The 24,893-nt window shown below is 40.9% G+C and overlaps 1 protein-coding gene across 1 annotated transcript in view; it reads left to right on the top strand.

Moving 5' to 3' along the window:
* The window catches only part of TGIF2 (TGFB induced factor homeobox 2), a 30,018-nt gene extending 5,378 nt beyond the window's left edge, over window positions 1-24,640 (top strand). The window contains 3 exon segments of the mRNA XM_020998709.2: window positions 1,117-1,355; window positions 22,244-22,393; window positions 22,396-24,640. Coding sequence (XP_020854368.1) covers window positions 1,117-1,355; window positions 22,244-22,393; window positions 22,396-22,797 — 791 coding nt within the window. The 3' untranslated portion in view covers window positions 22,798-24,640.
* The last annotated feature ends 253 nt before the right edge of the window (window positions 24,641-24,893 follow it).

The raw sequence follows: 24,893 nt of genomic DNA, 5'->3' as shown, positions 1-24,893 counted from the left end.
TATGAAGGGGCAGTTTTCAAAGCTACCTATAATCATATGAAAAAATGCTCTAAGTCAGAGGCAGCTAGGTGGCACAGTGAATAGAGCACTGGCCCTGAAATCAGGAGGATCTGAGTTTGAATCCAGCCTCAGACCAAACACTTGACACTTACTAGCTGTGTGATCCTGGGCAAGTCATTTAACCCCAATTGCCTACCAGAAAAATGCTCTGAGTCACCATTGATCAGAGAAATGCAAATTAAAACAACTCTGAGGTACCACTTTATATCTATCAGAATGGCTGATATGACAGAAAAGGAAAAAGTTAGATGTCGGAGGGGATGTGGGAAAACTGAGGCACTAATGCACTGTTGGAATTGTGAACTGATTCAGCCGTTCTGGAGATCAATTTGGAATTATGTCCCAAGGGCTATAAAACCGCATACCCTTTGATCCAGCAATATCACTGCTAGGTCTGTATCCCAAAGACTTCCAAAAAAAGGGAAAGTGATCTATTTGTACAAAAATATTTATAGCAACTCTTTTTGTGGTAGTTAAGAATTGGAAGTGAAAGGGATGCCCGTCAACGGGGAAATGGCTGAACAAGCTGTAGTATAGGATTGTAATGGAGTATTATTGTGCTATAAAAAATGAGAAGCAGGATGATTTCAGAAAAACTTGGGAAGACTTACATGCACTGATGCAAAGTGAAGTGAGCAAAACCAGAACAGCAACATTGTTTGATGAACAACTGTGAATAACTTAGCTATTCTTACAATGCAATGATCCAAGACAATCCCAAAGGGCTGATGATGAAGCATACTATCTGCCTCCAGAGAAAGAACTGATATTGACTGAAGTATGCTATTTTTCTCTTTCATTTTTTTCCTTGTATTCAAGTCTTGTAAAAAATGACTAATATGGAAACATTTTACATAATCGTACATGTATAACCTATTATCTGATTGCTTGCCCTCTCAGGGAGGGGAGATGGGAGGGAGGCAGATAGAATTTGGAACTCAGAACTTTACATAAAAATGTATTAAAATTGGGAGGGGGAGCAGGGCAAAAAGAAGATCTGATGTTTGATTTCTCTTTGGCCCCTGACTTTTTCTTCCACTCTCACTCCTACCACAGGTTTGATTCCTGTACGAACCCTGGACAGCCCAAGCATGTCAGACAGTGACCTGGGTGAGGAGGAAGGGCTGACCTCCCTGGATCTGACCCAGGCAGGCAAGAGGAAGAGGAGAGGGAACCTCCCAAAGGAATCTGTGAAGATTCTCCGAGAGTGGCTGTATGAGCACCGCTTCAATGCCTACCCCTCAGAACAGGAAAAGCTGAGCCTCTCTGGGCAGACAAGCCTGTCCGTGCTACAGGTAGGTGGGGGGGAGGTGTCACCAAGCCTGGAAGGGGTTGTAGTAGTGAGAGCAGGGTTCAGTGTAGAGAGTTCTGAACAGTGAGAGTCAGGAGTCAAAGCACTTTGTAACTTGGACACTTCCCCTCTAGGTCTTTACACATAAGGCAGTAACACTAAATCTCTAAGGTTCCTTCTGTTATCTTTTAAAAATTTCTGGGGGTGGAAGGTTTCTGGTTTTCTGCCTTTTAGTTTTGCTCAAAGGGGTCTTAGTATATAGCAAAGCCTATAAAATCTTCCTCTAATGCCTCACCTGTCATCCCAGGGCTGTGTTTAGGAGCTTAAGTATATGAAGTTCTTACCAAACTGGTAGTTCAAAGAGTCTGAAAATTATTAGCCACCAGGGAAGGGACTTCATTTCATGAACTCTTGAAGGAGTAAGAAGAGAGCTTTTTGTTACTGGGGATGCCATGGTTGGAGATGGGGAGCCTTGGAAAGGGTCATTTCTTGGGAGCTAACGTAAGAACAGTGTAGCCCCTTTGTGGATGGGGCCCTTTGTCCATTTTTTTTAGCAGTCTTTAGAGATTTTCTTAGCAAGTGACAATAGTATGTAGAATTAAGTCTTTTTAAAAAACTTCATTATTTTATCTTTAACTCTGAATAAAATTGGAATTTCAATATACAAAGTAGAACAGGAAGAAAGATTGTACATAAAACTACAAATCTTTATGTTAAGCTTATTTTTCAAGTCTGTAACAAATTCAACATTTAACTTTCAAAACTCCTGCTTGTCTATGTTTCCTTCTTCTGTTTTTCTTTTGGTCATTTAAAAAAATGTCTCAATGACTATTATAATTTTTTATTGTTATTTTGAAACCCTAGCTTCTCTCCCTGCCACAAATTGGGGGGGGAGGGGGGAAGAAAACCAAAAACAAACTCATCAGTTATATCTGACAGTGTATATAGTATTCTACAACCATAGCCCCCCACATCGGAAAAGAAGACAGGGGCAGCCTTCTAGCTCTCCCTTAAGGTCAACTTTCCCCATTACAATTGTACTTTATTCGGTTTTGGTTGATTTGTTGATGCCCATTCAATTCACATTTCTGTTGTCATTATGTATGTTGTTTTCCATATTATCTCCCTTTTGGTGTTAAGCTTGGTCATTATAATCTCAAAAGTATTTGGGTTTTTTAATTATTTTGTTGTATTTCTATTTACATTTTTCTATATATTATTTTCTTGGTTCTGCTCCTCATTTCACTTGGATAGGTAACAACTCTTCCTACCTTTTTTTTTTTTTAAACAAAGTGAGGCTCCATTACATTCCTATGTAGTAGTTTGAAACTTGGGAGAGTTTAAATGACTTTTCGAGGGGTGGTCCTATAACTAGTGTCAGAAAAGGAAGTTCAAACCCAGGTGTCTATACATTCTATGTCCAGTGCTGTCCCTCATACCACCTCTTACATAATTTCTAAGGTCACAGAATCATAGGATTTGAGAATTGGAATATACCTCAGTGGCTACCTCAGTCGGTGGGCATCTACTTTGTTTTCAGTTTTTTGTGCTACAAAAATTGCAGCTATAAATGTTTTGGTATTATGGGGCCTTTTTTTTTTGTCATTGACCTCTGAAAAACATGCCTGTGAGTGAGATCTCAAGGTTGGGGAGATTTGGACATCTTAGTTTCTTATTTCCACAATGGTTGAACCATTTCACAGCTCCACCCAGCCCTATGTTAGTGGAGCAGTCTTTGGGGCGAAGACAGGGGCAAAGTTTTTCACCCCACAGCCATTGTGTTCAATTGGCTGAACTCAGTGACTGACACCTTTCCCTTCCTTACATTAGATAGAGCCAAGAATTGGATCTGTGATCTAGTTTAAAGGATGAAATGGGTTAGAGTAGTATGAGAAAGTCTTCTGGAAGGGTAAGGAAACAAACCAGGTCTTGATATGCCATGATAACTAACGTTTAGCTTTAAGGCTTGCAAAGCACTTTATATACATGAGCTCCTTCAGCCCCTTAATGACCCTGTGAGGTAGGAACCATAGGTATCGTCCCCATTTTACAGATAAAGAAATTGAAGCTCATACACCTTAAATGGCTTGCCCATCGTTTATAACTAGCAAATATCCCAAGGTAGATTTAACCTTGGGCTTTCTGACTCCAAGACTAGAATTCTTTTATACCAAGAATGAATGAATGAAAAGCATTAAACAGAAAAGCTTAGGTGATCCCTGATGTCAAAAGATCTCACCTTTAGATAGGAGGAGACAACACATATAAGGAAATTTCAGCTGCAAAGTAGATGGAAAGACCTTCTGGTCCCAGGATCTGGAGATTTAGGTCTAGAAGGGGCATCAGACTGCCATCTAAATCTAATCCCTTCATTTTAGAGTTGAAGAAGATGAGGCCCATAGAGTTAAAAGACATTCCCTAGGTCCCACAACCAGTAAGTAAAAGAGGTAGGGCTGGAGCCCAGGTCGTCCAACCGCAAAAGCATCGTTCTTTCCATTGGTCCTTAGGGTAGAGTTGAAAGGCAGAGGGCAATGTATTTTCTTTAATATTCTTTCCATTGATAAAACCATGTTTGTTTCTGATGTTGAGCCATATGATAGTGCCAAGGACTTTGGTGGGGAAAAATGTCTTTTCTGGGTCTGTGGGAGCTGCAATAACCATGGAGACAGACATGGCCATTCTAAGATGTTAGCAAAGGTGCATAGGAAAGCCCCAGGAGACAGTGATTTGAACAGTTTAGAGCAGAGAGTTTATGGAGGGGGTGGTACTGAAGGGACTGGGAAGCAGAGTAAAAAAATTTCTCACTCCCACCTCCCTCACTCCTACTGGGGAGAAGAATTAAAAAACGACAACAAAGAATTTGTAACAAATACGGGCAGTCAAACAAAACTAATTAATATATTGGCCAAAAAAGGTATATTTCATTCCGCATTTTAAGTCTCAACTACTCTGTCAGGAGGTGGGGAGGGTGCTTCATCATCAGGCCTCTGGAAATGTGGTTGGTTGTTGCCTTAATCAGAATTCTTAAGTCTTTCAAAAGCCAGTTGTCTCAGGTAGATTTTGGTCAGTTTGTGGATGGCTTGGAATGCAAGAAGCAACGTTTTATAGTAGAAAGAGCGTGGGACTTGAAGTTGGAGGATTTGGTTTAGAGCCCTACCTTTGTGATCGTCATCTTCTGTCATCCTCATTTAACAGTTAAAAAAACTGACCCTCAAAAATTTAAGGGGGGGGGGATGCTTACACAACTAACTAGTAAGGATGTTAGGGGTGGGATTCAAACCCAGGTCTCACCCAGTTGTAAAACCATTGTTGTTTCTATTATACTGCACTCTTAGATGATCTTCCTAAGGTCCTGGGGTTGGAAGAGACTGACGTGGCCATCTAGGCCAACCCATAGAGGCCTAAGAACTGGAATTAGGATTTTTTTTTTATTCAGGGAATTTGCAGATGAGGAGAAACTTGAGGGCTGGGCCCGTCTGTTGGCTCTTTTTGTATCCCTGGTGCTTACTACAGCCTTAGAACCACCATAAATGTTTCCATTGCCCTTTGGGTCACCTGTAATTTGAGTCTTCCGAGATTATGGCATCCTGAGCTCTGAGGGGATTTGTTGTTCAGCCATTTCCAGTTGTGTCCTACTCTTCCTGACCCCATGTGGGATTTTCTTGGGCGGAGATACTGGAGTGGTTTGTCATTTCCTTCTCCAGCTCGTTTTTTTTTACAGATGAAGAAACTGAGGCAAACAGGGTTGAGTGATTTGCCCGAGCCACAAAGCTACTAAGTGTCTGAGTCCAGATTTGAAGTCAGGAAGATGAGTCTTTCTGACTCCAGGCCTGGCACTCTAGTCACCGTGGCACCTAGCTGTCCCACCACCGAGAGAACGTGATTTTCATTTTAATGGTCTTGTGTGTTAGGTGGCAGCTTGAGGTCATAGACAGCTGTGCTATTGTCCAAGCTCACTCTAGCCCTCCTTGTTCTTACTGTTTAGTTCTGGGTGTAGTCTGTTTTCTACCTGCAGTAACTGCATAGGCATGGATCAGCTCATTGAACTGTTCACTCAGCTGCTTGTCATTCATACTTTGGTTAATGTGCATTCTTCATTTATGTGTGTGTGTGTGTGTGTGTGTCTCTCTCTTTCTGGGTAACTGTAATAATCATCGCCTTACATAGATTTTGTTCTTTCATCAGTAAAATGAAGGAAGTGGACCCGATGATCTCTCAGCTGTGAATCTTAGCATCTGATATGAGATATTTGCAAAACACTTAGCACAGTGCCTGGCATGTGATAGGTGCCACATAAATGCTTATTCCCCTCCCCCTCCCCCTGGTCACAATATTCCATCTAGAAATCTGCAGTGTTTCCCTACTTCCTCCTATGTCAAGTTAAAATCTACTTTGCCATCTTGCCTTCAAGGCCTTCTGTAATTTGGAGCCGCCCTACATTTTCTGCGTAATCTGACGCTATTCTTCCAGGTAATCTACCCTCAAAACCAAACTGTATTGTGCACCATTCCCTGGAGAGTTTTCTCTCCTCCATGCCTTTGCTGCTAATATTTCCTTTGCCTGGCATATCTTCCTTCCTCCAGGCTGATTCAAATGCTGCCTCCTTTAGGAAGCCTTCCTTTGTTAATTTCTCTCCCTCCTTCTACCTCTTGACAACTTCAGATGATAGAGCACTTTACTTGGACCTCACTAATGTATGTAGATCATGCAACATTTACTTATGTGGTTGGTCTATCTCTGTCTATCTCCTGACCATATCTTAGCTGTATCTTATACCGAACACAGACTTTGCACATCTTTTAGAAGATTAGGGCCTGGACCTGTGATTTTATTGGCGTAGGGAAAGCTCCCTACTAATTCAGGTCAGCACCTCCTCTGTAGATTGAGTCTTGGAGCTGGCACTCCTAACCTGGAGTCCATGAACCAGTGGTTTTTTTTAAAACTACATATTAAATAGCTGTTTCAATGTAATTGGTTTCCTTTGTGATCCTATATATTTCATTTCATGCATTTAAAAACCTTCTGAGGCTTCACCAGACTGCCAGCGGTGTCCAGGTTAATGCTCTGGATTAGAGTTGCTTAGGACACCAAGAGGTTTGGTGACTGCCCAGGGTCACAGAGTTAGGACTGAAGACCAGTCTTCTGGCTCCCATCTTCAGCTCTCTATCTACTTATGTCTGCATTTAATAAATATTTTATTGAATTAACAGCATTAAGGATAGATCATAAGATCTTAGATGTAGAGATGGAAGCATCCTCAGGGGCTTTCTTATTATTTACAGAGAAAGAAAATGAGGCTCAGGGAGTTTAACTTGGTCAAGGACCCACAAATTAAGTGGCAGAGGCAGGAGTCCAGGGTCAGTGTTCTTTCCTCTCTGTCACACTGAGGAAGGGCAGGAGGACCCCAGGTCCCAAGTGTGTAGAACTTGGTTACCAGATGATATGATTCAGAGCTCATTTAGTCCCGACCCCACCCTTGGATTTTACTGTTGAGGTCTGGAGGGGGTTCAGTGACTTGCCCCTAGGGTTTATACAGATAGTGAGCCCCAGCCAGGAGTGGAACCCAGGTTCTCTGACTTCAAACCTAGTAGTTCACCTGTGCCGTAGGTAGTTCTTGCCTGCTTAACTTGAAAGGGCTGTTGGAGAACTTGGAAAGGGTTCAAAGAGCAGTGGAAATAATAAAAGCGTTGGAAAATAGAGCTAGTGAGAAGTTGCTGGAGGTCTAGCTTAGGGAGGGAAAGGTCTGAGGGGGGAACTGAGTCATGAGTGTGGTTGCTTTAGATCTCCCAGGTGGGGAAGGGAGGGCAGGCCAGCAAGTGGGCTCAGTTACTCTCTAATGGGCCCTCAGGTCATCTTTTTGACTTTCTGCTCTACTGAAGCTTGTTACTCATTAGCAAGTCAATCAGCCAGTTAACTAGCTTACCTCGTGCCCAGCCCTCTTACTAGTCTTCTGCTCCTTTTGGTGAGAGGCTTCCAGAAAACCGGTAAATGTGGGAGAAGATGATGCTAATAGATAACATATTGCTCTTCAAAGTTTACAAGAACAGTGCCTGGCAGGAGGTGCTAAATAAGTGCTTATTGATTTGACTTGACATATTATCTCATTTGATCCTCGTAACTACACTGTAAGGTAGGTGCTATTATGTTTGTTCTGTCATTTTCTTTTTTTTTTCCCAGCCAAAAGCAAGGTTTATTAAAGATCTGCCGTATTAGCCAGACTCTTAAGGAATCTGAGTACCTGTGAGCTGTTGGTTAGATTGTAAAAATCTGAGCAGTGGCTAGATTATAAAAATCGGAGCCTGTTCGGTCATTTTCGGTCTGACTGTCATGACCCCATTTGGAGTTTTCTTGGCAAAGATACTGGAGTGGTTTGCCATTTCCTTCTCCAGCCCATTTTACAGATGAGGAAACTGAGGCAAACAGGACTTGCCCAGGGTCCACATAGCTACTAAGGGTATGAAGCCTGATTTGAGCATAGGAAGATGAGGCTTCCTGACTCTAGGCCCGGTGCTTTTTCCACTATACCAGCTAGCTGCCCCAGGTGCTATCATTGCTCCTTTCTACAGATAAAGAAAATAAGGCTGAGAGAGATTCAGAGATTTGCCCAGAGTTAATTAACACAGCTTGTGTGAGTCTCAGGCAGGATTTGTACTCCAGTCATCCTGACTCCCAAGTGCTATGCTGCCTGTAGGGCTGGTGAATTTCCTAGTGAAGCATTGGGAACTCTGTGGGGTGGGAGGAGGTGGGTGCGTGAAGAGTTGGAGAAATTCAGATTGGGTTATGATGATGATTATAATAGCTCACATTTATTTACCTTTGTATTGTGCTTAAAATTCCTTCCTTCCTTCTCTGTAGAATAGTAGCATTTTTATTTCCTCTAAGTCAGGTTAAGTCAGTGTCACACTGCCAACAAATGGAAGAAGGGTTAGCTGGTATATAGAGAAAGGGGCAGGAAAGTGCAGGATGTTTGGGCAGCAGTGAGGAGTTTAGCCTGCCTGTGGAAGTGGAGTAGGAGTGTGAGGGAGGGTCCACATTGTGGAGAGCCTTGAAGGCTCAGTTGGATAGTTTTAACTAGGGAGTAACAGGATCTCAGCTTTAGCAAAAAGGATTAGAGGGGGAGAAGCTGAAAGTAGGTAGAAATAAATAACCAGATAGCTTCAACTACACTAGAATTAATACATTTCTATTAAAATTAGTTTGATGGGTTTTTTGGGCACTGGACAGTCAGTTCAGCAGCTCAATTCAACCACCATCCATCTTGGAAAAAATATACTTTTTTAAAAAAATTGTAAACCTAGGGGCAGCTAGGTGGTACGGTGGATAGAGCACCTGCCCTGGAGTGAGGAGAACCTGAGTTCAAATCCAACCTCAGACACATAACATTCACTAGCTGTGTGACCCTGTTAACCCTAAATGCCTCACCAAAAAATAAAATTGTAAACCTAAAAATTAACAAAATGTAGGAGAAATGCTTTGAATAAAGCCCAAATCTTGCCATATAATCAAAGGAAAATAATATAAACTTTTAGAAAACTCAAGTAAATACCAAGTTAAGTTTTGTTGCAGCCAGTATTTGTGAAGCGCTTACAATGGGCAGGGTCCTATACTCAGTGCTGTGGGTTTGCAGGCAGATATAAAAGCTCTTAAAGAGCTTAAAATATAAAAAGGGGAAAGGAAAGAGGATAAGTACATCCATAACACTGATACAAGGGAGAGTTCCTAGAGCACAAAATGCCCAGGCACAAGGTTTATAAAAATTTGAGGCTTTTAAGTACCAAGATGGGAGATCATATGGACCAGAGGTGTCAAATATGCCAGTTGTATACCCGGATTAAAATGTAATTGAGAAATATTTTACTTAATAAAAACTCAGTAGAACACAGATAATGTTAATATGTGATTTTTCTAAAATCTGTGTCGTGGTCAGGAATCCATATGTAAGTGGTGGCACCACTGAACTAAACAATTTTCTTATTTATTTCTTTACAACATTTCCTACCCCATGAGAATTACGGGTGGATCCCCTCCCCTGTGAAAAAGAAAACTAAGCCAGAACGGCCAATAGAAAGACTTTGTCTGATGATGTATAAAATATATTTTGTGTTCTGAGAGGAAAGAGGACGATGTTCAGTTATCTCTTCAGGGCCTTAATGTTTTTTCCCCCAACTTCCTTTTAAAGCCAACTTTTCATTTGCATTGTTCTGTCAACCCCTTCATTTTATGAATGAGGAAAGCGAGAACCATGGAGCATTAGTGTCTCACCCAGGTAGTAAGTAACAGAGCTGGTATTCAAACCTGGGGTCCCCCAACTCCAAATTCAAGGACTTTTCCAAAGAGAACACTTGTCTAGGGGGTTGTTCAGGGGAGGCTTCATTTGGGGGTGGCATCTGAGTTGGGCCAGTAGGGATTTCAGGTGTGGATGAGCAAAGTGGAGAAACGTCCATTTTTGGTATGGAAGACAGTGGGAAGGCAGTTTAAAAAAAACAGGCAGGATAGTCTTTGATTCTGACTTAAGAATATGTGATTGGGAAAGGGAAAACATTGGGAAGGTAGCTTGGACCTAGATAAAATGCTGTGATTAGAGAAGTGTTTGTGTTTTATTCAGTAGGTAGTAGGGAACCATTCAGGGTTTTATGAGTAAGGGATTGACCTAACAAAGACACCCATGAAGTTATTGACTTGGTCTAAGGATGCCATGGTGATGTTTTTGAGATGAAGATCAGACACACATGTGAAGGTCGTATGGACTCTTGGAATTTGAGAACTAGGGTGGGGAGGTGGGAGGTATCTAGGTTGAAACTAGAGGAACAGACAGAAGACAGAGGAGAGATCCTAGGAGTCATTCAAAGAATATTTAACTTAGATCATAGATCATAGATTTGGAAGGGAAATCGGAGCCTATCAAGCCTATTACTTGACATAAAAGGAAACTGAGGTCTAGAGATTGTGGTTTACCAAAGGCCACACAGAGAGTAGAGCCAAGATTCAAACCCTAGGCCTTTGACTCCAAAACCAGGGCTCTTTTCACTCTTACCATGCTGCCTTTCCCAGAGGCCTAGAAAGGAAGGGATTTGTTCAGAATCACATGGCGGCAAATGGGATTATAACCAAGGTGGATTTTTAAAAATCTCATTGTCACTTTTCAAAGACTGCCCTCTAATCCTCATAGAGCTCTTTTATTGGAACAAGTAATCAAGCAGAACAGACTTATCACATTGACCTTCCTTTCCCCTGCCCTTCAGTACTGATACACCCCAAGGACCTTTGGGCCTGTATATCTGAAATGTCTGGCTTATTTCACACCCATATCTCCCACCTCTCATTTGAGAGAAGGATGCTTAACCAGCATTACTTTGAAGTCATGATGGGTCACTGTATTGATTAGACTTTTGAAGTCTTTCAGTGTTGTATTCGTTTTAAGAGTATAGCCATAGTGTAAGTCATTCTGCTTTATTTCCTCATGCGTGAGCCTTCTCAAGTTACACTGAGTTCTTCATGTTGATTTTTCTTTTTACTATGATATTCCAGTATATATGTTCCGCCATTTGCCATTTGATGGACCACTTGACTTTTTCCGGTTAGGTACTGCTATAAATATGTTGCACCCCCTATGGATCATCCCCCAACTTGTACTTGTAGGTTGGGTTTCCAGGAAGTAACTGTAACCCTAGGTTCAAGGTTCTCTGTGGGTCCTGGATCCTAAAGCTTATAGCTACTGAGTCCCACCATTATACTGATCTTCTTTGGCCAGCAAAGACAATTAGCTCAAAGCAAAGGCTAAGATGACTTGGTGGCAACAGTAGCTTCAGAACACTTCCTGATAAACCAGGGATCATTGGGAAGAATGGGTGAATACCTAGACTATACCGGTAGTAAGGTACATGTAGGGAAAACCTATGGCAACTCATGCGTCTAGCACTAGAGGGCCCCAATGTCTCTTCTCATTCTCATTTCTGCAGCTCAATTCCCAAAAGGCAGGACTAATTCCATAACTCCACAGTTGGCTCTTTTCTCTACTGCCCAGGGTCACGTTCCTTGAAAACTCCAAATGACTGTCTTTGACTTTCCGGAGCATCGTGGTTGGCAGGGGGTAAGGAAGAAATCCCTTCTCTGTCCTTTCCACTAGAGTTACAAGAGGAAAAACAAAAAAAATTGGATTCTTAGTTCATAACTGTTTTTCTCCACACTGCCCAGGATCACACTCTTTGAGGATTTTTCTTGGCGTATAATATCTCCCCAAAGTTGATATGTTTGTCTTTTATGGGTCTTGGGCCTGCCAGTGGCAAACTGCCATTTTTCATGAGAGTACTTCTTTCTACCTCCTAAAGAGATGATAGTATGAACCCTTTGCATCTTTTATCTGACCTGTTTGTGATTCTCATAACTGGAGTGAAAGGAAAGAATCATTTGATCAAGAGTGTTCTGAACAACCTCGACCCTCCCCACTACAAAGAGATATACTTCTAATATGTGGGACCTTACCTTTTGTCTGACCTTCTTAGGGTATATACTTACTAGTGATTGATATCGGGGAGTCAAAGGATCTGTACAGTTTAGTTACTTTTTGAGTATAATTCTGTATTATTTCCCAGAACCATTGGATTTATTCACAGCTTCGCTAACAGTGCATCAGTGTTCTTGGTTTTTTTTGTTTGTTTTGTTTTGTTTTCATGGCCTCTGGAAACATTTATCATCTTTTGTCAATCTGATGGGTGTTTCATGGAATCTCAGACTTGTCTGAATCTTTGTTTCTCTTTATTAGTAGTCAAGGGCTCAAGTGTCTTTTGCAGACTGCCCTGTTTATATCTTTTATCCAAATGGCAGTCTGTCAAGAAATGGCTCTTAATCTTCAATTCCCTAGATATCTTGGATATTGGAACTTTATTAAAAATGTATGTTGTAAAGATTTCTCCCCAAGTAACTACTTTCTTCTAATTCTAGCAGCATTGATTTTGTTCATGCAAAAACTTTTCTGTTGTCCATTTTGTCTTTAATCACTTCTACCCCATGTTTAGTCAATTTTCCCATGAGCTTTAAATTTTGTAAGGTATCTCCTGCTATCTTTATGTTGTCACCTTTTCACATTTAGATCATATATCCATTATTGTAGTATTTGTTGTAACATGTTGGACTAAACCTAATTTCTACCAGATTATTTTCCAATTTTCCCAGTAGCTTATATTGAATAGCTGTCCTTTACCTCAGGAGTTGATGTCTTTGGGTGTATTGAACACTAGATTGTCATTGTCAGTTGCTTCTGAGTCTTGTTTTGTGTAGTTTCCCATTGTTCAACTTTTGTTCAACTTTTCTATTTTTTTTAAACTAGAACCAAATAATTCTGATGATAACTTTTATTAGTCTAGCTTGAAATCTGTTAATACTAAATTCTTCCTTTTCTTTCTCATTCTTTTTTTTTTATTAGTTTCTTTGACTTTTTGATCTTTTGTTCTTAAAAAACAAATATTGTTATTATTTTGTCCAGTTCTAAAATAAACCCTCCACGGTTTAATTTGGTAGGTGAATGTATTTTTCTTATGTTAGCAGGAAGAGTAATAAATGTCCCATTATAGTCATACCACAATTTGTTCAATCATTCTCTAATCACTTGCTTTTTAAAAATAATTTTCAAATTTTTTACTTAACAAAAACCAATTAATACAAGCATTTCTGCATTTTTTTAAAGGACAGAAAAGGAGATATATATATATATAGAACAGCTGGCCACACTTTTTTTATACAAAGCATGTAACAAATTTAGTATGTCAGTTTCAAAGCTCTTTTCATGTTTGTGCCCCTCCAAACTTACTTGTCTTCTGTAAAAAAAAAAATCATACTCCTCCCCATAAAACCCACTCCTGAGTTAAAAACAGAGAGCAGCCCCCAAAACTCCCTTGTGTTTATTGAGCCCCATCAAGCAAAACAAAATCCACACATTGTACAATGTCTAAAAATGGAGATCTCAGTTCTACATCACATCTTACTTGGGATGTGGGTAATGTGCTTTGTCATTGGGGGTTGTCATTGCATTGAGCAGAGTTCTTGAGTCTTCTAAAGTTTGTTTTTCTTTACATTTAGTCACTCTATAAAAGGAGCATTCCCATGTTCTTTGAAATTCGTCTTTCATCCTTTGTCATTGCACACTAATGTTTCAGATTGAATGGCATAAATTTTTCAGCTTTTTACTACCAAAGATTGATGGTGAGACTTTTATTCAGTGGTGTTCAATTGTTTTCAGTCTATGTCTGACTCTTCGTGACCCCATTTGGGGTTTTCTTGGCAAAGATACTGAAGTGATTTGCCATTTCCTTCTCCAGTTCATTTTATAGATGAGGAACTGAGGCAGAGTTAAGTGACTTGCCCAGGGTCACACAGCTAGCAGGTGTCTGGTTTAAATTTGAATTCAGGTCTTCCTGACTTCAGGCCACCTAGCTGCCTGATATTTTTATCCACATGGCCTTTCCCTTTGTTGTTCCATCCCTTTGGTGTGATACCCAGTAATATCACTGAATTAAAGGGTGTACCCTATTTAGGGACTTTTTTCATAGGTACCCACTTCCTTGCCATTGCAAAAAGTGCTGCTATAAATATAGTTTTAAAAAATATATTTATATATTTGTAGAAATAGGTATATATTTTGTATATGTAGTATGTATATGTATACATATGTATGTATGTGTATGTGTATATGTATATATTTTCCTTCCCTCTCTGTCTTTGACTTCCTTGGAGAGACAGAGAGAGATAGAGACTCTGTGTGTGTGTGTGTGTGTGTGTGTGTGTGTGTGTGTGTGTGTGTGTGTGTGTTATGCCTAGTTATGTTTTCACTGGATCAATTAACAATAAGTATTTATTAAGCAATTACTCTGTGCCAGGCAGTGTGCGCTAGGCCCTGGTGAGACCAAGACAGAAATTAACAGTTCTGCCCTCAAAAGGCTTGTGTTGTTTTGGAGAAGGCATACATAAATATATACCGAATAAAATATTTTTTTTTGTAGAGGTGGAAGGGAATAGGAAAGTCTTCTTATAGAAAATTGATATTTGAGCAGAATTTTGAAGTAAACAAGAGTCTGTATTTTCTTATTTGTTGAACCTCTCAAACATGAAATAAAATATACATTGTAGAACAGAATGAAGTTTTGTGTGAAATTATAAATCTGTTATGTTGAGCTTGCTTTTCATTTTTGATTACATAAAAGGTCAAAGCTGTCCTGCCTGTCTGATTCCTTCTGGTCAACATATATGGAAATGCAGGAGAGTTCATTCTTGGCATGGCATCATCCCTGTAATTGTAATCCTTACCAATTTGAGGCACCCTAACATCTCAATTTAAAAAAAACTACTGGTGTTCCATTATCTACCAATTAATCTATACTTTTTTGAAAGTTTGTACTTTTTATTCTGTGCCATCTAGCTCCAAATCCTATAATCCATGCCTTGGGGGTCACAGATTCCCTAAGTATTTTTCCAAGATTAGAACTGAGCTCCAAGTCCTTGCTCTGCCCCTCATTCACTGTGTGTCCCATCCTCTCTGGGTCTGTTTCCAGATCTGTAGAATGTTGAGGTTGGACATGATGATCCGTTAAGTTCTGTCTGTTGCTAAGCCCAGTAATCCTATAACTCTTCCAACCTGAGACAAGAGGGCATTTTTCAGGGCAAAGGGATTGAGGATGGCCTAAAGAAATTATTTTGGCACTCCAGAGAGGCCTTAACCAGATTTGCTAGCCTTTTAAAAAGTATATAGTGGAATTCAACATGTAACTTTCAAGGCTGGCCTGTTAGTCTGTGATTCCTTTCTCTCAATTCAGGAAAAAATGAAATCTCCCTTGTAACAAAACTGTAGTTAGGCAAAACAGATTCCCACAGTGGCTATGACCTGGACTTCAGGACAATGGACAACCTTTCTGTCTCACATTTCTTCTGTGTTCATCAAATAGTTTCTGTGATTGAAGTGGAACTGCAGAAAACTTCCCCCTCATTTTCTCCTGGGTACGTGGTATACCTCACTTGTCAGTGGAAACTGGCAGAGACCACAGCTGCCCTCTCTTCATGAATATTTGCATTTTTTTCTTCTTGAATTCTTCTGTAATATTGAATTTTTGTGCAACCTTGAAGCCAAACAAGCAAAAACATTCCTGCTACTAAATTCAATAAAGCCATAATTCTGTGCTAGGTAGGCTCTGCCCTGGGGGATTCACTCTGTTCATTTTTAATTTTAGTTATTTGATCTTTTTCCCTCTTCTTCTTAATGATTTTGGCAAAAGGTTTATCAGTTTTATTAGTCTATTTTTAAAAAATAGCTTTTAGTTTTGCTTATCATTTCTATGGCCTTTTTGGTTTCCAATTTATCTATTTCTCCCCTTATTTTTCAAGGTTTCTTCCTTAGGGAGTATTTTGGACTTGTTGATACAATTTTCTAAATTGCATACTCTATTCATTAGTCCTGTCTAGTTCATCACTGCATATACTATATGTTCTTAAAGATAGGATTTCTTTCCTTTGACGACTACTTTATCTGCACCCCAAGAATTTTGCTTTATAGTCTCATCATTGTTCTAGGATTGCAAATGTGTGAACATAGTTCCCTTGCTTACAGTCTCAATAGGCAGCAGGGTGCAGTAGAATGTTGAATTCAACAGTATTTACTAAGTGCATGAGCCTTTGTAAATCACTTAACCTCTGAGCCTCAGTCTCTTCATCTTTAAAATGGTTATCATAATTTTGACTCAGGTTTTGAAGATTTTTTAAAGTAGGTATTTTTATTGATAACTTGTTTTGATGTCATTTCATTTCTGTTCTTCCTCTACTCCTCCCTCCCATCACGCCATCACTAGTAACAAGGAATATAGTATAATAAGGAAGAAAGAGGAGGAAGCTGTAAAAACTGATCAACACATCCAGAAAGTCTGGTGATATATGCAGTTTTGTACAACTTTGGACCTTGAACAGAGCAGAAAATGGTTGTTCTTTTTGTATAATTGTAGTCATTGTATATATTGTTTTTCTGACTCTAACTCCACTTTGCATCAGTTCATGTAAGTCTAGGAAAGTGCTTTGTAAAACTGCAAAGACCTCTAGCCGCAGGAACTATTGCTATTAGTAGGGGAGGTCATTCGTAGACAAAAATATGTATAATATACAGAATCCTAGAATCACAGAATTTCATCTTTGCAGGTGATGCCAGAGGTTATGTTGCTCCACCTCTATGTAAGCAGGAATCCACACTACAGCTTTTATGAAAAGTGGTCAATTCGGCCTCTTCTTGAAGACCTCTTGTTGACAAGTAGTAGCTCACTCCCTTTTAAGGATGTCCAGTCTACTTTTGCACAGCTGTATTTACTTTTAAATTATTTGTTTCATAAATCCTACATGTCTGCAGACTTCCCTGCTGGATTTGCATATATATCCAATCCACATGGTGACATGTATTGGCTCTCAGGTCATGTGGCCATTTTCTCTCTCAAGGAGGTGAGGACCTGGTCGTTTCAAATCTTGCCATGGTGTTAGGGGACTTAAACACTCATTGATATTCCTTCAAATTCCCTAAATTGCTTGAATTTCTCATCCTTCCTAAATATCATAGCAGCTCTTTCATTTTCACCTCATCACACTCTATATTTCACCATTGCCCCCAGACAAGTGTTCAACTTCCTTATTTAGGTATTCTTGACATTGTTCTGTCTCACTGGTCAGCAAATCATGACCCACAGGCTAAATCCCAATGCCTGTTTTTGTAAGGCTAGCAAGCTAAGAGTGGTTGGTTTTTACATTGTGGGGGAGGGGGGTGTAAAAGCCATTCATAGCTCACAGACTTGTACAAAAGGAGGGGGCAGAATCCCACAACCTGGTTTGCCAACTGTTTCACCATATCCTCCTATCATTCCGTCTGTCCCTGTGCCTCACCCCTCCTAAACTTATTCTTTGCCTTCATCGGGGTCTTTCTAGGCCTTCCCCCCTCACTACTCTTTTTTTTTTTGCACTTTTTGGTGAGGCATTTGGGGTTGAGTGACTTGCCCAGGGTCACACAGCTAGTTAAGTGTCAAGTGTCTGAGGCCAGATTTGAACTCAGGGCCTCCTGACTCCAAGGCTGGAGCTCTATGCACTGTGTCACCTAGCTGGGCGTCCCCCCCCCCCACTACTTTTTAAGGCCATTATCCCCATTCTGATTTCAATTTCCTTCACCCTTTCCAGTCTGGACCCTGTAGTTAGCTATTTCAACTCCATACTGCCTTTTTTCCTCAAATGCCTTTTCCTTCGTCCTTTTGCTGATCATCTCTTACTAAACCTCACCCTTAGATTATTCTTGCCATAAACCTCCTCTGATCCTAGTTAGAGCGTACTGAACAGATCTAGAATAAGTCACACACCATGCTCATCTGATACATTACAGGTTCATACTATCCATTTAACTGGCCCCTTACTGTAGCAGTAGAGTTCTTATAGTCCTCCTTAATTTTGTCTCTATCTCACACCCTACAAAAGCTATTACAAACCTTTTCTTCCCTCCTTAAACTTCTAACAAGAATCTTCCTATTGCCTTCATTCTCCAGTGCTGCTGAGAAAATTAAGGCCAGTCAGTTTGAGCCTCCCATCTTCTTTTCTCTTCATCTAAAATTCCGTCTGCCCCAGTAGATGTGAGCAGTTTTCAAAGGAAGAAATCCAAGCTGTCAACAAACATGTGAAAAAATTCTCAAAGTCACTAACAGAAAATGCAAATTAAAATAACTGAGGTTACACCTCATACCCATCTGATTGGCAAAGACAACAAAAAGATAAAATGACAATTGCAGGGCCTTGGTGAAAACTAACACTCCATGCACTGTTATAGCTGTGAATAGGTCTAGCCATCCTGGAAGGCAATTTGGAACTAGGCTTAAAAAGTCACTAAATTGTGCATATCTTTTGACCTAGTGATATCAATAGCTAGTATGCTTATATCCCAAGAGATCCACGAAAGATACAAAGGTCCCATATATTACAAAATTACATATAGTAGCAGTCTTTGTTATAGCAAAGGAAGTGGAAAATAGAGTGTCCATCAATTGGGGAATAGCTGAACAATTATATTGTATGAATGGAATGGAATATTATTGCCCCATTAAAAATGAGCATAACAGGGGCAGCTAGGTAGTGTGGTGGATCGAGCACTGGCCCTGGAGTCAGGAGGATCTGAGTTCAAATGAGGCCTCAGACATATAACTCACTAGCTGTGTGACTCTGGGCAAGTCACTTAACCCCAATTGCCTCACCAAAAAAAAAAACATACTAAAAATGAGCATAAGGATGGGAAGATATGAATGAATCAATAGAGTGAAGTGACCAAATCCAGGAGAACTACTTATGTAATAACATCATAAATACAAACCACTTTAAAAGTCTTAGATTGTTGAATGAACATTTAGAGAACAAATGAAGCATAGGGCCACCTCCTGACAGGGAGGTGATGAATTCAGGTTGCAGAATGACACTCAGTTTTGCATCTAGACAATGTGGGAATTTTTCGCCTAATTTATCTGTATTCATTTAAAAGGATTTGTTTTTTCTCAGTTTGGGGGTGTGGAGAGAGAAAGAAAAACTTAAGGATGATATGGTTGCTTCCAAAAAGGGTTGTTGAAACATGTTTTTGAAATGCACAGAAGAAAACAGAAAGAAGGCCAGAAGGAATCAGATAAAAGGGACACTTTGTTTTTGTTTTTTTTTCTTCAAACAAGACACTTTGAAAGAAACATGTTGCATTTATGTATTTAAAAAGAAAAGCAAGCTGTACGTAATAGAGATTCATAGTTTCAAGGATAGCTATCTCTTTATTTTCTGCATATATGGAAGGGTTCATTTTAGTTGATTTTTGTTAAGTCCAGAATTTTTTAAAAAGTAAAAATAAAAATCCCTTGGTATTATCTTCTACTCTGTCCTCCATTACTCTAGTCTCTAACAAAGGCAGCAGCTGTCCTTGCCAAGGCCAACCCCAGCCCTTTCACATGTGTGCCTTGATTCTGTCCTTTCTAGTCTTTTCTGGCAGGTTGCATCTTCAACCATTTTCCTCACCTCTTGAATCTTCAACCTTGTATTAAATTTACTGTTTTTTTCCATATCACCTTCAAACATTCCCAAATCTCCCATCCTTAAAAAAATCTTAATGAGACCCTACCATCATCCCCTCAAGTCATATTCCTATATCTTTCCTCCCTTTCTCAGCAAAGCTCCCAGAAAAGCCTGTCTATACTTGCTGCTTTCACTTCCTATAAGCTTTCTTTCATTTCTCTTTGCAATTTGGTTTCCAACTTCACCAAGCTGAGATTTCTGCCTTCGGAGTTAACCAGCCATCTCCTAATTGCCAAAACTGATGGTCTTTTTCTCAGTCTTCATCCTTCTTGACCTATTTGCTGTGTATTTTACATTGATGACCACTCTTTTCCAACCCTGTATATATACAAACATTCCTTCAGCACCTCCTTTCATATCACATCACCTAAATGTGGGTGTTCCCCAAGGTCAGCTTTATTGATAGTCAACAAGTATTTCTTAAACCCTTACAATGTATCTGGCACTGTGCTGGGCACTGGGATTAGTGAGATGAGTGACTAGTCCTAGGAGAAAGGCCCAGCTCAGGATTGTGGGAGGCAGAGGATAAAGTGAGCGAGGTAGCTGTCAGGATCCAGGACAGTTGTTTTGTTTTTGGTTTTGTTTTTACTCAGGAGCAAAGGAGGGTAAACCTGGAACCCAGGCCTAGGAGTTGTGGGCATCATCCCCACTATCCAAGGCTGCAGGTGGAGGGAAGTAAAGTAAAATTGCACTTTTATGTTACCTCCTCTGTAAATAGGACCTCAGGAGATGTATGCACAACTTCTGACACCAGCTTTGCCGCTTAACCAAGTCCTTTGCTCTGGGTCTCAGTTACCCCATTTATAAACTCTTTGGGGTCCAGTGGCCTGTCTAGCACAGATTGGCTTGTGGGATTTGTGGTTTCCTTTTTTAAGCCTTAAGGTCCCTGGGAAAGAAGCTGTTAACATGGGGTAAGAAAAGAGGAAAGGTTTGGGGGGGGGTTCTGGTCTCCACACAAACTTTGGGGTGCCACAGGACAGCTTTTTTCTTAAGGGAATAAATTGATCAATTAATTAACTTCTGAAAATTGGGCACTCTTGTGAAAATGTCTGTGAAGAATACAAGAGGGGCACTTAACATCTGCTGATGGTAATAGGAAGCCTGGGGATCTTTAGCCTGGAGGAAAGCACGAGGGGGAACCATTGTCATTGTCTTTAAAGCTGTTCTGAGGAAAAGGGATTAGATTGCCTTGCACTGGGATTGTCCATCCCCAGGCTCAGAATGCACTCCTTCCTGATTATCTCTTAGCAAAGGGTCCTCAGCTTCCTTCAAAGCTCAGTTCTTATATCACATCCTTTAGCTAGAAGGGCTTCTTAACCTGGGGTCCATGAATTTTTTCCCTGTATTTTGGTAACTGTATTTCAATATAATTGGTTTCCTTTGTAATCCTATGTTTTTTATTTTCTGCATTTTTAAAACTTTTTTTTTCCTTGAGAAGGGTCATGGGCTTCACCAAACTGCCAAGGAGGGGTTCATGATACAAAAAAAGGTTAAGAATTCCTCTGTCTTTTAGGAGGACTGCCGCCCCCCAGCTGCTCCAGAAATGTCTGTAAATCTGTAAATGACTGTGTTTAATGTGCTGTGTACATAGAACACAAGCAGCTTGAGGGGCTGTTTTTTGTTTTATTTCTGTATTGCCTTCCCAGCTGCTTGCAGAGTCACGAGCATTAATAATGCTTGTTGAATTGAATTGTTTTGCTTGTCCCCAGAGATTAAGAACTAGGCTTGCAAGGGGTGGAAAGTTGTAGTTTTTTCAGGTCCCTTCAAGGAAAAACTTCCTAGCAATTAGAGCTTTATAGGAATGGTCTGCTTTAAGAGATAGCCAAGTCTCCATTGCTAGAGGTCTTCCTTCAGACAGAGACTGAAACACCACTTCTTGGGATTGTTCTGGAGGAGATATTTCTTTGTTTATCAGTTGAACTAACTGCTTTCTGAAATTCCAACTCTCTTGAAATTCCATCCATCTGGGAGGCAACTTATAATGGTTCCTTTGGCTCTCACCAAGTGCATTCACTGGCTTCTCTCTTGCCAGAGGGCCAGGTGCATACACTCGAACTCTGAAGACCAGACCTTAATTAAGGGGTTGGAGTAGTTGGAAAAAGAGGCACATGAATTGGGCCTTAAAAGAGTGGGTAACAGTTATAGAGGAGTAGGAAAGAGATTCTGAGAGGAGGTACTGAAATCTTATTTTTCCAGCTGAGTTTTAAGTTTTTTCAGTCTTGATGGGTGGATTCTTGAATTTGGAACAAGTAGGATCTTGGGGCTGGTTTGGACCTTAGAGATTGTCCACAGCCTCTTCATATTTACAGATGGAGAAATGCTATCTCATTTTATCTTCACAACCACCCCGAGAGGTAGGTGTATTCCCATTTTTACAGATGAAGAAACTGAATCAGACAGCAATTAAGTGACTTGCCTAAGGTGACAGACCATAAGTGTCTTGAGGATGTATTTGAACTCCAGGTCAATGCTTTATCCACTGTATTACCTCACTGCTCCTATCTCATGAAGCTAGTATGAGTGTCAGATGTTATATGGGTATCCTATCCCAAAAGAATCAAGGATGGTTTTATTTTTCTTTGTCACTCCAGAACCTAATTCAGTGTCTGGCACCGTCAGTCCTCAATGAATATTGGTTGATTGATTTTCATATATATAAGGTGCTTTTCAAATTGTAAAGTACTATAAAAAAGAAAGTGACTCCTGTCTTTACAACTTCCGTGTATTCCAGACTCCGCTTTACTACCCGCTCAGTGAGACTAGATGACGGAGTACCTTCTTCTGTCATTTCAGATTTGTAACTGGTTCATCAATGCACGACGGCGGCTTCTCCCAGATATGCTGAGGAAGGATGGCAAGGACCCCAACCGTTACACCATTTCCCGGCGTGGTGGCAAAGCAGCTGATATGGCCGTGCCCCGGGGTTCAAGTCCCACCCTGATGCACCAGGGTCCGCTCAGGCCCCCTCCAAAGTGCTGTCACTGTCTGTGTGCTCCTCTGCACTCTGTTCCTCTGCATCCCCAGTGAGGGCTCACCTCCCTGGCCCTGGGGCTGAGAATGAAAGTGCACCAACCCCTTCTTTGGTTAGTGGGGAGCCACAGCCCCTCCCAGGCACTGGCAGCACACTCACCCTGCTGGCCAGGGCACAGGCTGGAAGCCCAACCAGTGGACTGTTTAACACACCACCTCCCACACCCCCAGAGCACTATGGAGATGACTTTAGCAGCTTCCAATTGCTGGTGGAGGTGGCCCTACAGAAAGCAGCTGAGCTCGAGTCACAGAAAAAAGATCTATTTCCTCCTTCATGGCATGCCGAGCTTCCTTTGGTAGCCAGTAACCCCAAGTAGTCCTTGAAAGGGCCTTCAAGACTTGGTAGAAGACAGTTGCCCCTCTTCTTTGTTTTTTTTACTGTTCATTGTGTTGTTTGGGGTCTTTCCTTTTACCTATCAGGGTCTCTCCCACCTGTTGGGATTGCCTTCTCTGCCCAGACAGGTTCTCCCAATGGGAACACTTGGGTGTTGCACACTGTGACCCAGACCACCTCTTATCTCTCACCTGCTCCACTCCCAACAGAGGGATCATCTGCAGGCTAGGAGAAGTTGGACCAAGAAATCTCAGACGCATGTTGAGGTCATCTCCTGCACATCCGGCTCTGGGAACACGATGCTTCTGTCTCCAAGAATTCCCATTTTGTCGTACATTCTGCCCTTGGGCACCCTACTGACTGCTTCAGCCTAGTTTCTCCCTAAATCCATTCCGCCAAACAGGACCATGTACAGGGCCTGGGATTATCCTATTCCTAGCCCCCTTTTCATCTCTACTGACTGGCAGGACTACAGAGATCCAGACAAAGAAAGTTAAACACTATCTTGGGGGGACTGGTGACCAGGTTCAGGAAAAAAAAATATCCAAAGGGGCTTTTTGGTTTTTTTGGGGGGGGAAACGTGTTTGTTTTTGTTTTTGCTCCTGTGTCTTTCTCGAGACAAAGGTTTGCAAGACCTAGCAGATAGCTGGAGTGATCCAAATTACATGAGGCTGTGGAGTTGGTGAATATTGTTTAGCCTTACTCCTTGGCAAGAAGGGATAAAGGATCTCTTGAGATTGGGCGACTTTTCAAAATTTTAATTAAAAAAAATAATACCTTGACTTGTAAGGTAGTCATTGTCCTGGAAACCTGGGCTAAAGTGGAACGTGTTGCTTCCCCCCCCCCAAAAAAAATCCTGGGCCATCTAGTAGTTGGTCTGGTTATACTCCCTAATGCTTTCTTTTGAATCCAGTTTGGTCAGCTTCTCTCACTACCCACTGCAGTTCTTGCTGATAAGGTCAATGGGACCTGGGGAGCAGGAGGTTGGGCAGAAGATGGAGGTTAAATTTGGAAATTATATGGTAAAGTGGTTACAGATAAGTGTTGCACCTTTTCTTCTGAATTCTAGCTGCAGGGGCTTTGGCTTTCTGAGCACCTCTGAAATAGGTCACTGTTAGTCTTATTGATTTCCTCCCCTCTCCCCATTTTGATTTTTTAAAAAATATTGCTATTTCATGGTTTACTATGTTAAATAGCAATAGGTACCAGCTTATATGTATTGAAAAACACTAATCCTAGGTTTAGACTGAGTATTCTTTTGTATGAATAATATTAATGTCAGTAGAAGAAGATGGGAGGGAGCACTCCTCAGCCCATACGTTAGATGGATGGGGTGATTGTGTGGAGTGAGACTCTGAAGAGCAGGGAGGGAAGAGACCCATAGAGTCCCCCTGTTTCTCCTGCTTCTTGAGCCAGACTTCCCCCTCCCATCCCCCATCCATTCCTTGTCTCTTTTCCAGACCCAGTTTCTAGCTCGGCTCTGATTTCCGTAAGCCTGGATTAAGTTTAAATAAGATCACAGAACTCCAGTGCTGGGGCCACTGGGAAAGGCTGTTGGCAGGGAGAGAGGGAGAATGGCTTCCACAGTGCACTATGCAATGGGGGTGGGAGTCATGCTGCTGGACCCTGTTAGTCATCTCTTGGGATGATGGGGGAGGCTGTGGGTTGGTTAAGTTGGACTGTGTCTGGGTTTTTGATTTTATGTCTAAAGTGTGAGGGAGAGATACTTCTCTCCAGTTGAACTGAGCAAAAAAAAAAAGCTACTGTAAATAACTTGTTGGAAAAAACATTTTTTTGTCAAATAAAAGATTTTTTTAAAAACACAACCTGAACCAGGGAGCCTGAGTCTGTCGTTTTGGGCTATGTAACTCCCAGTATTAGAGAATACCTTTGTTCTCTCTCCACCTTAGCCTAGATAGTGAAAGATAATGTTTTAATAATCATTGCTTACATTTATATATCATTTTAGGGTTTACAAAGTGCTTTACATAAATCTTGTTTGAACATCTCCACATTATATTGGTTAGGCCCACGAGGAGTCATTTGTCTCCTCAACTAAAGACTTGAGACTAAGGCAGA

Source organism: Phascolarctos cinereus, unplaced genomic scaffold (genome assembly GCF_003287225.1).
Source record: "Phascolarctos cinereus isolate Bilbo 61053 unplaced genomic scaffold, phaCin_HiC Scaffold_2;HRSCAF=192, whole genome shotgun sequence".
Lineage (NCBI taxonomy): Eukaryota > Metazoa > Chordata > Mammalia > Diprotodontia > Phascolarctidae > Phascolarctos > Phascolarctos cinereus.
This window is presented reverse-complemented; position numbering and strand designations above follow the sequence as displayed.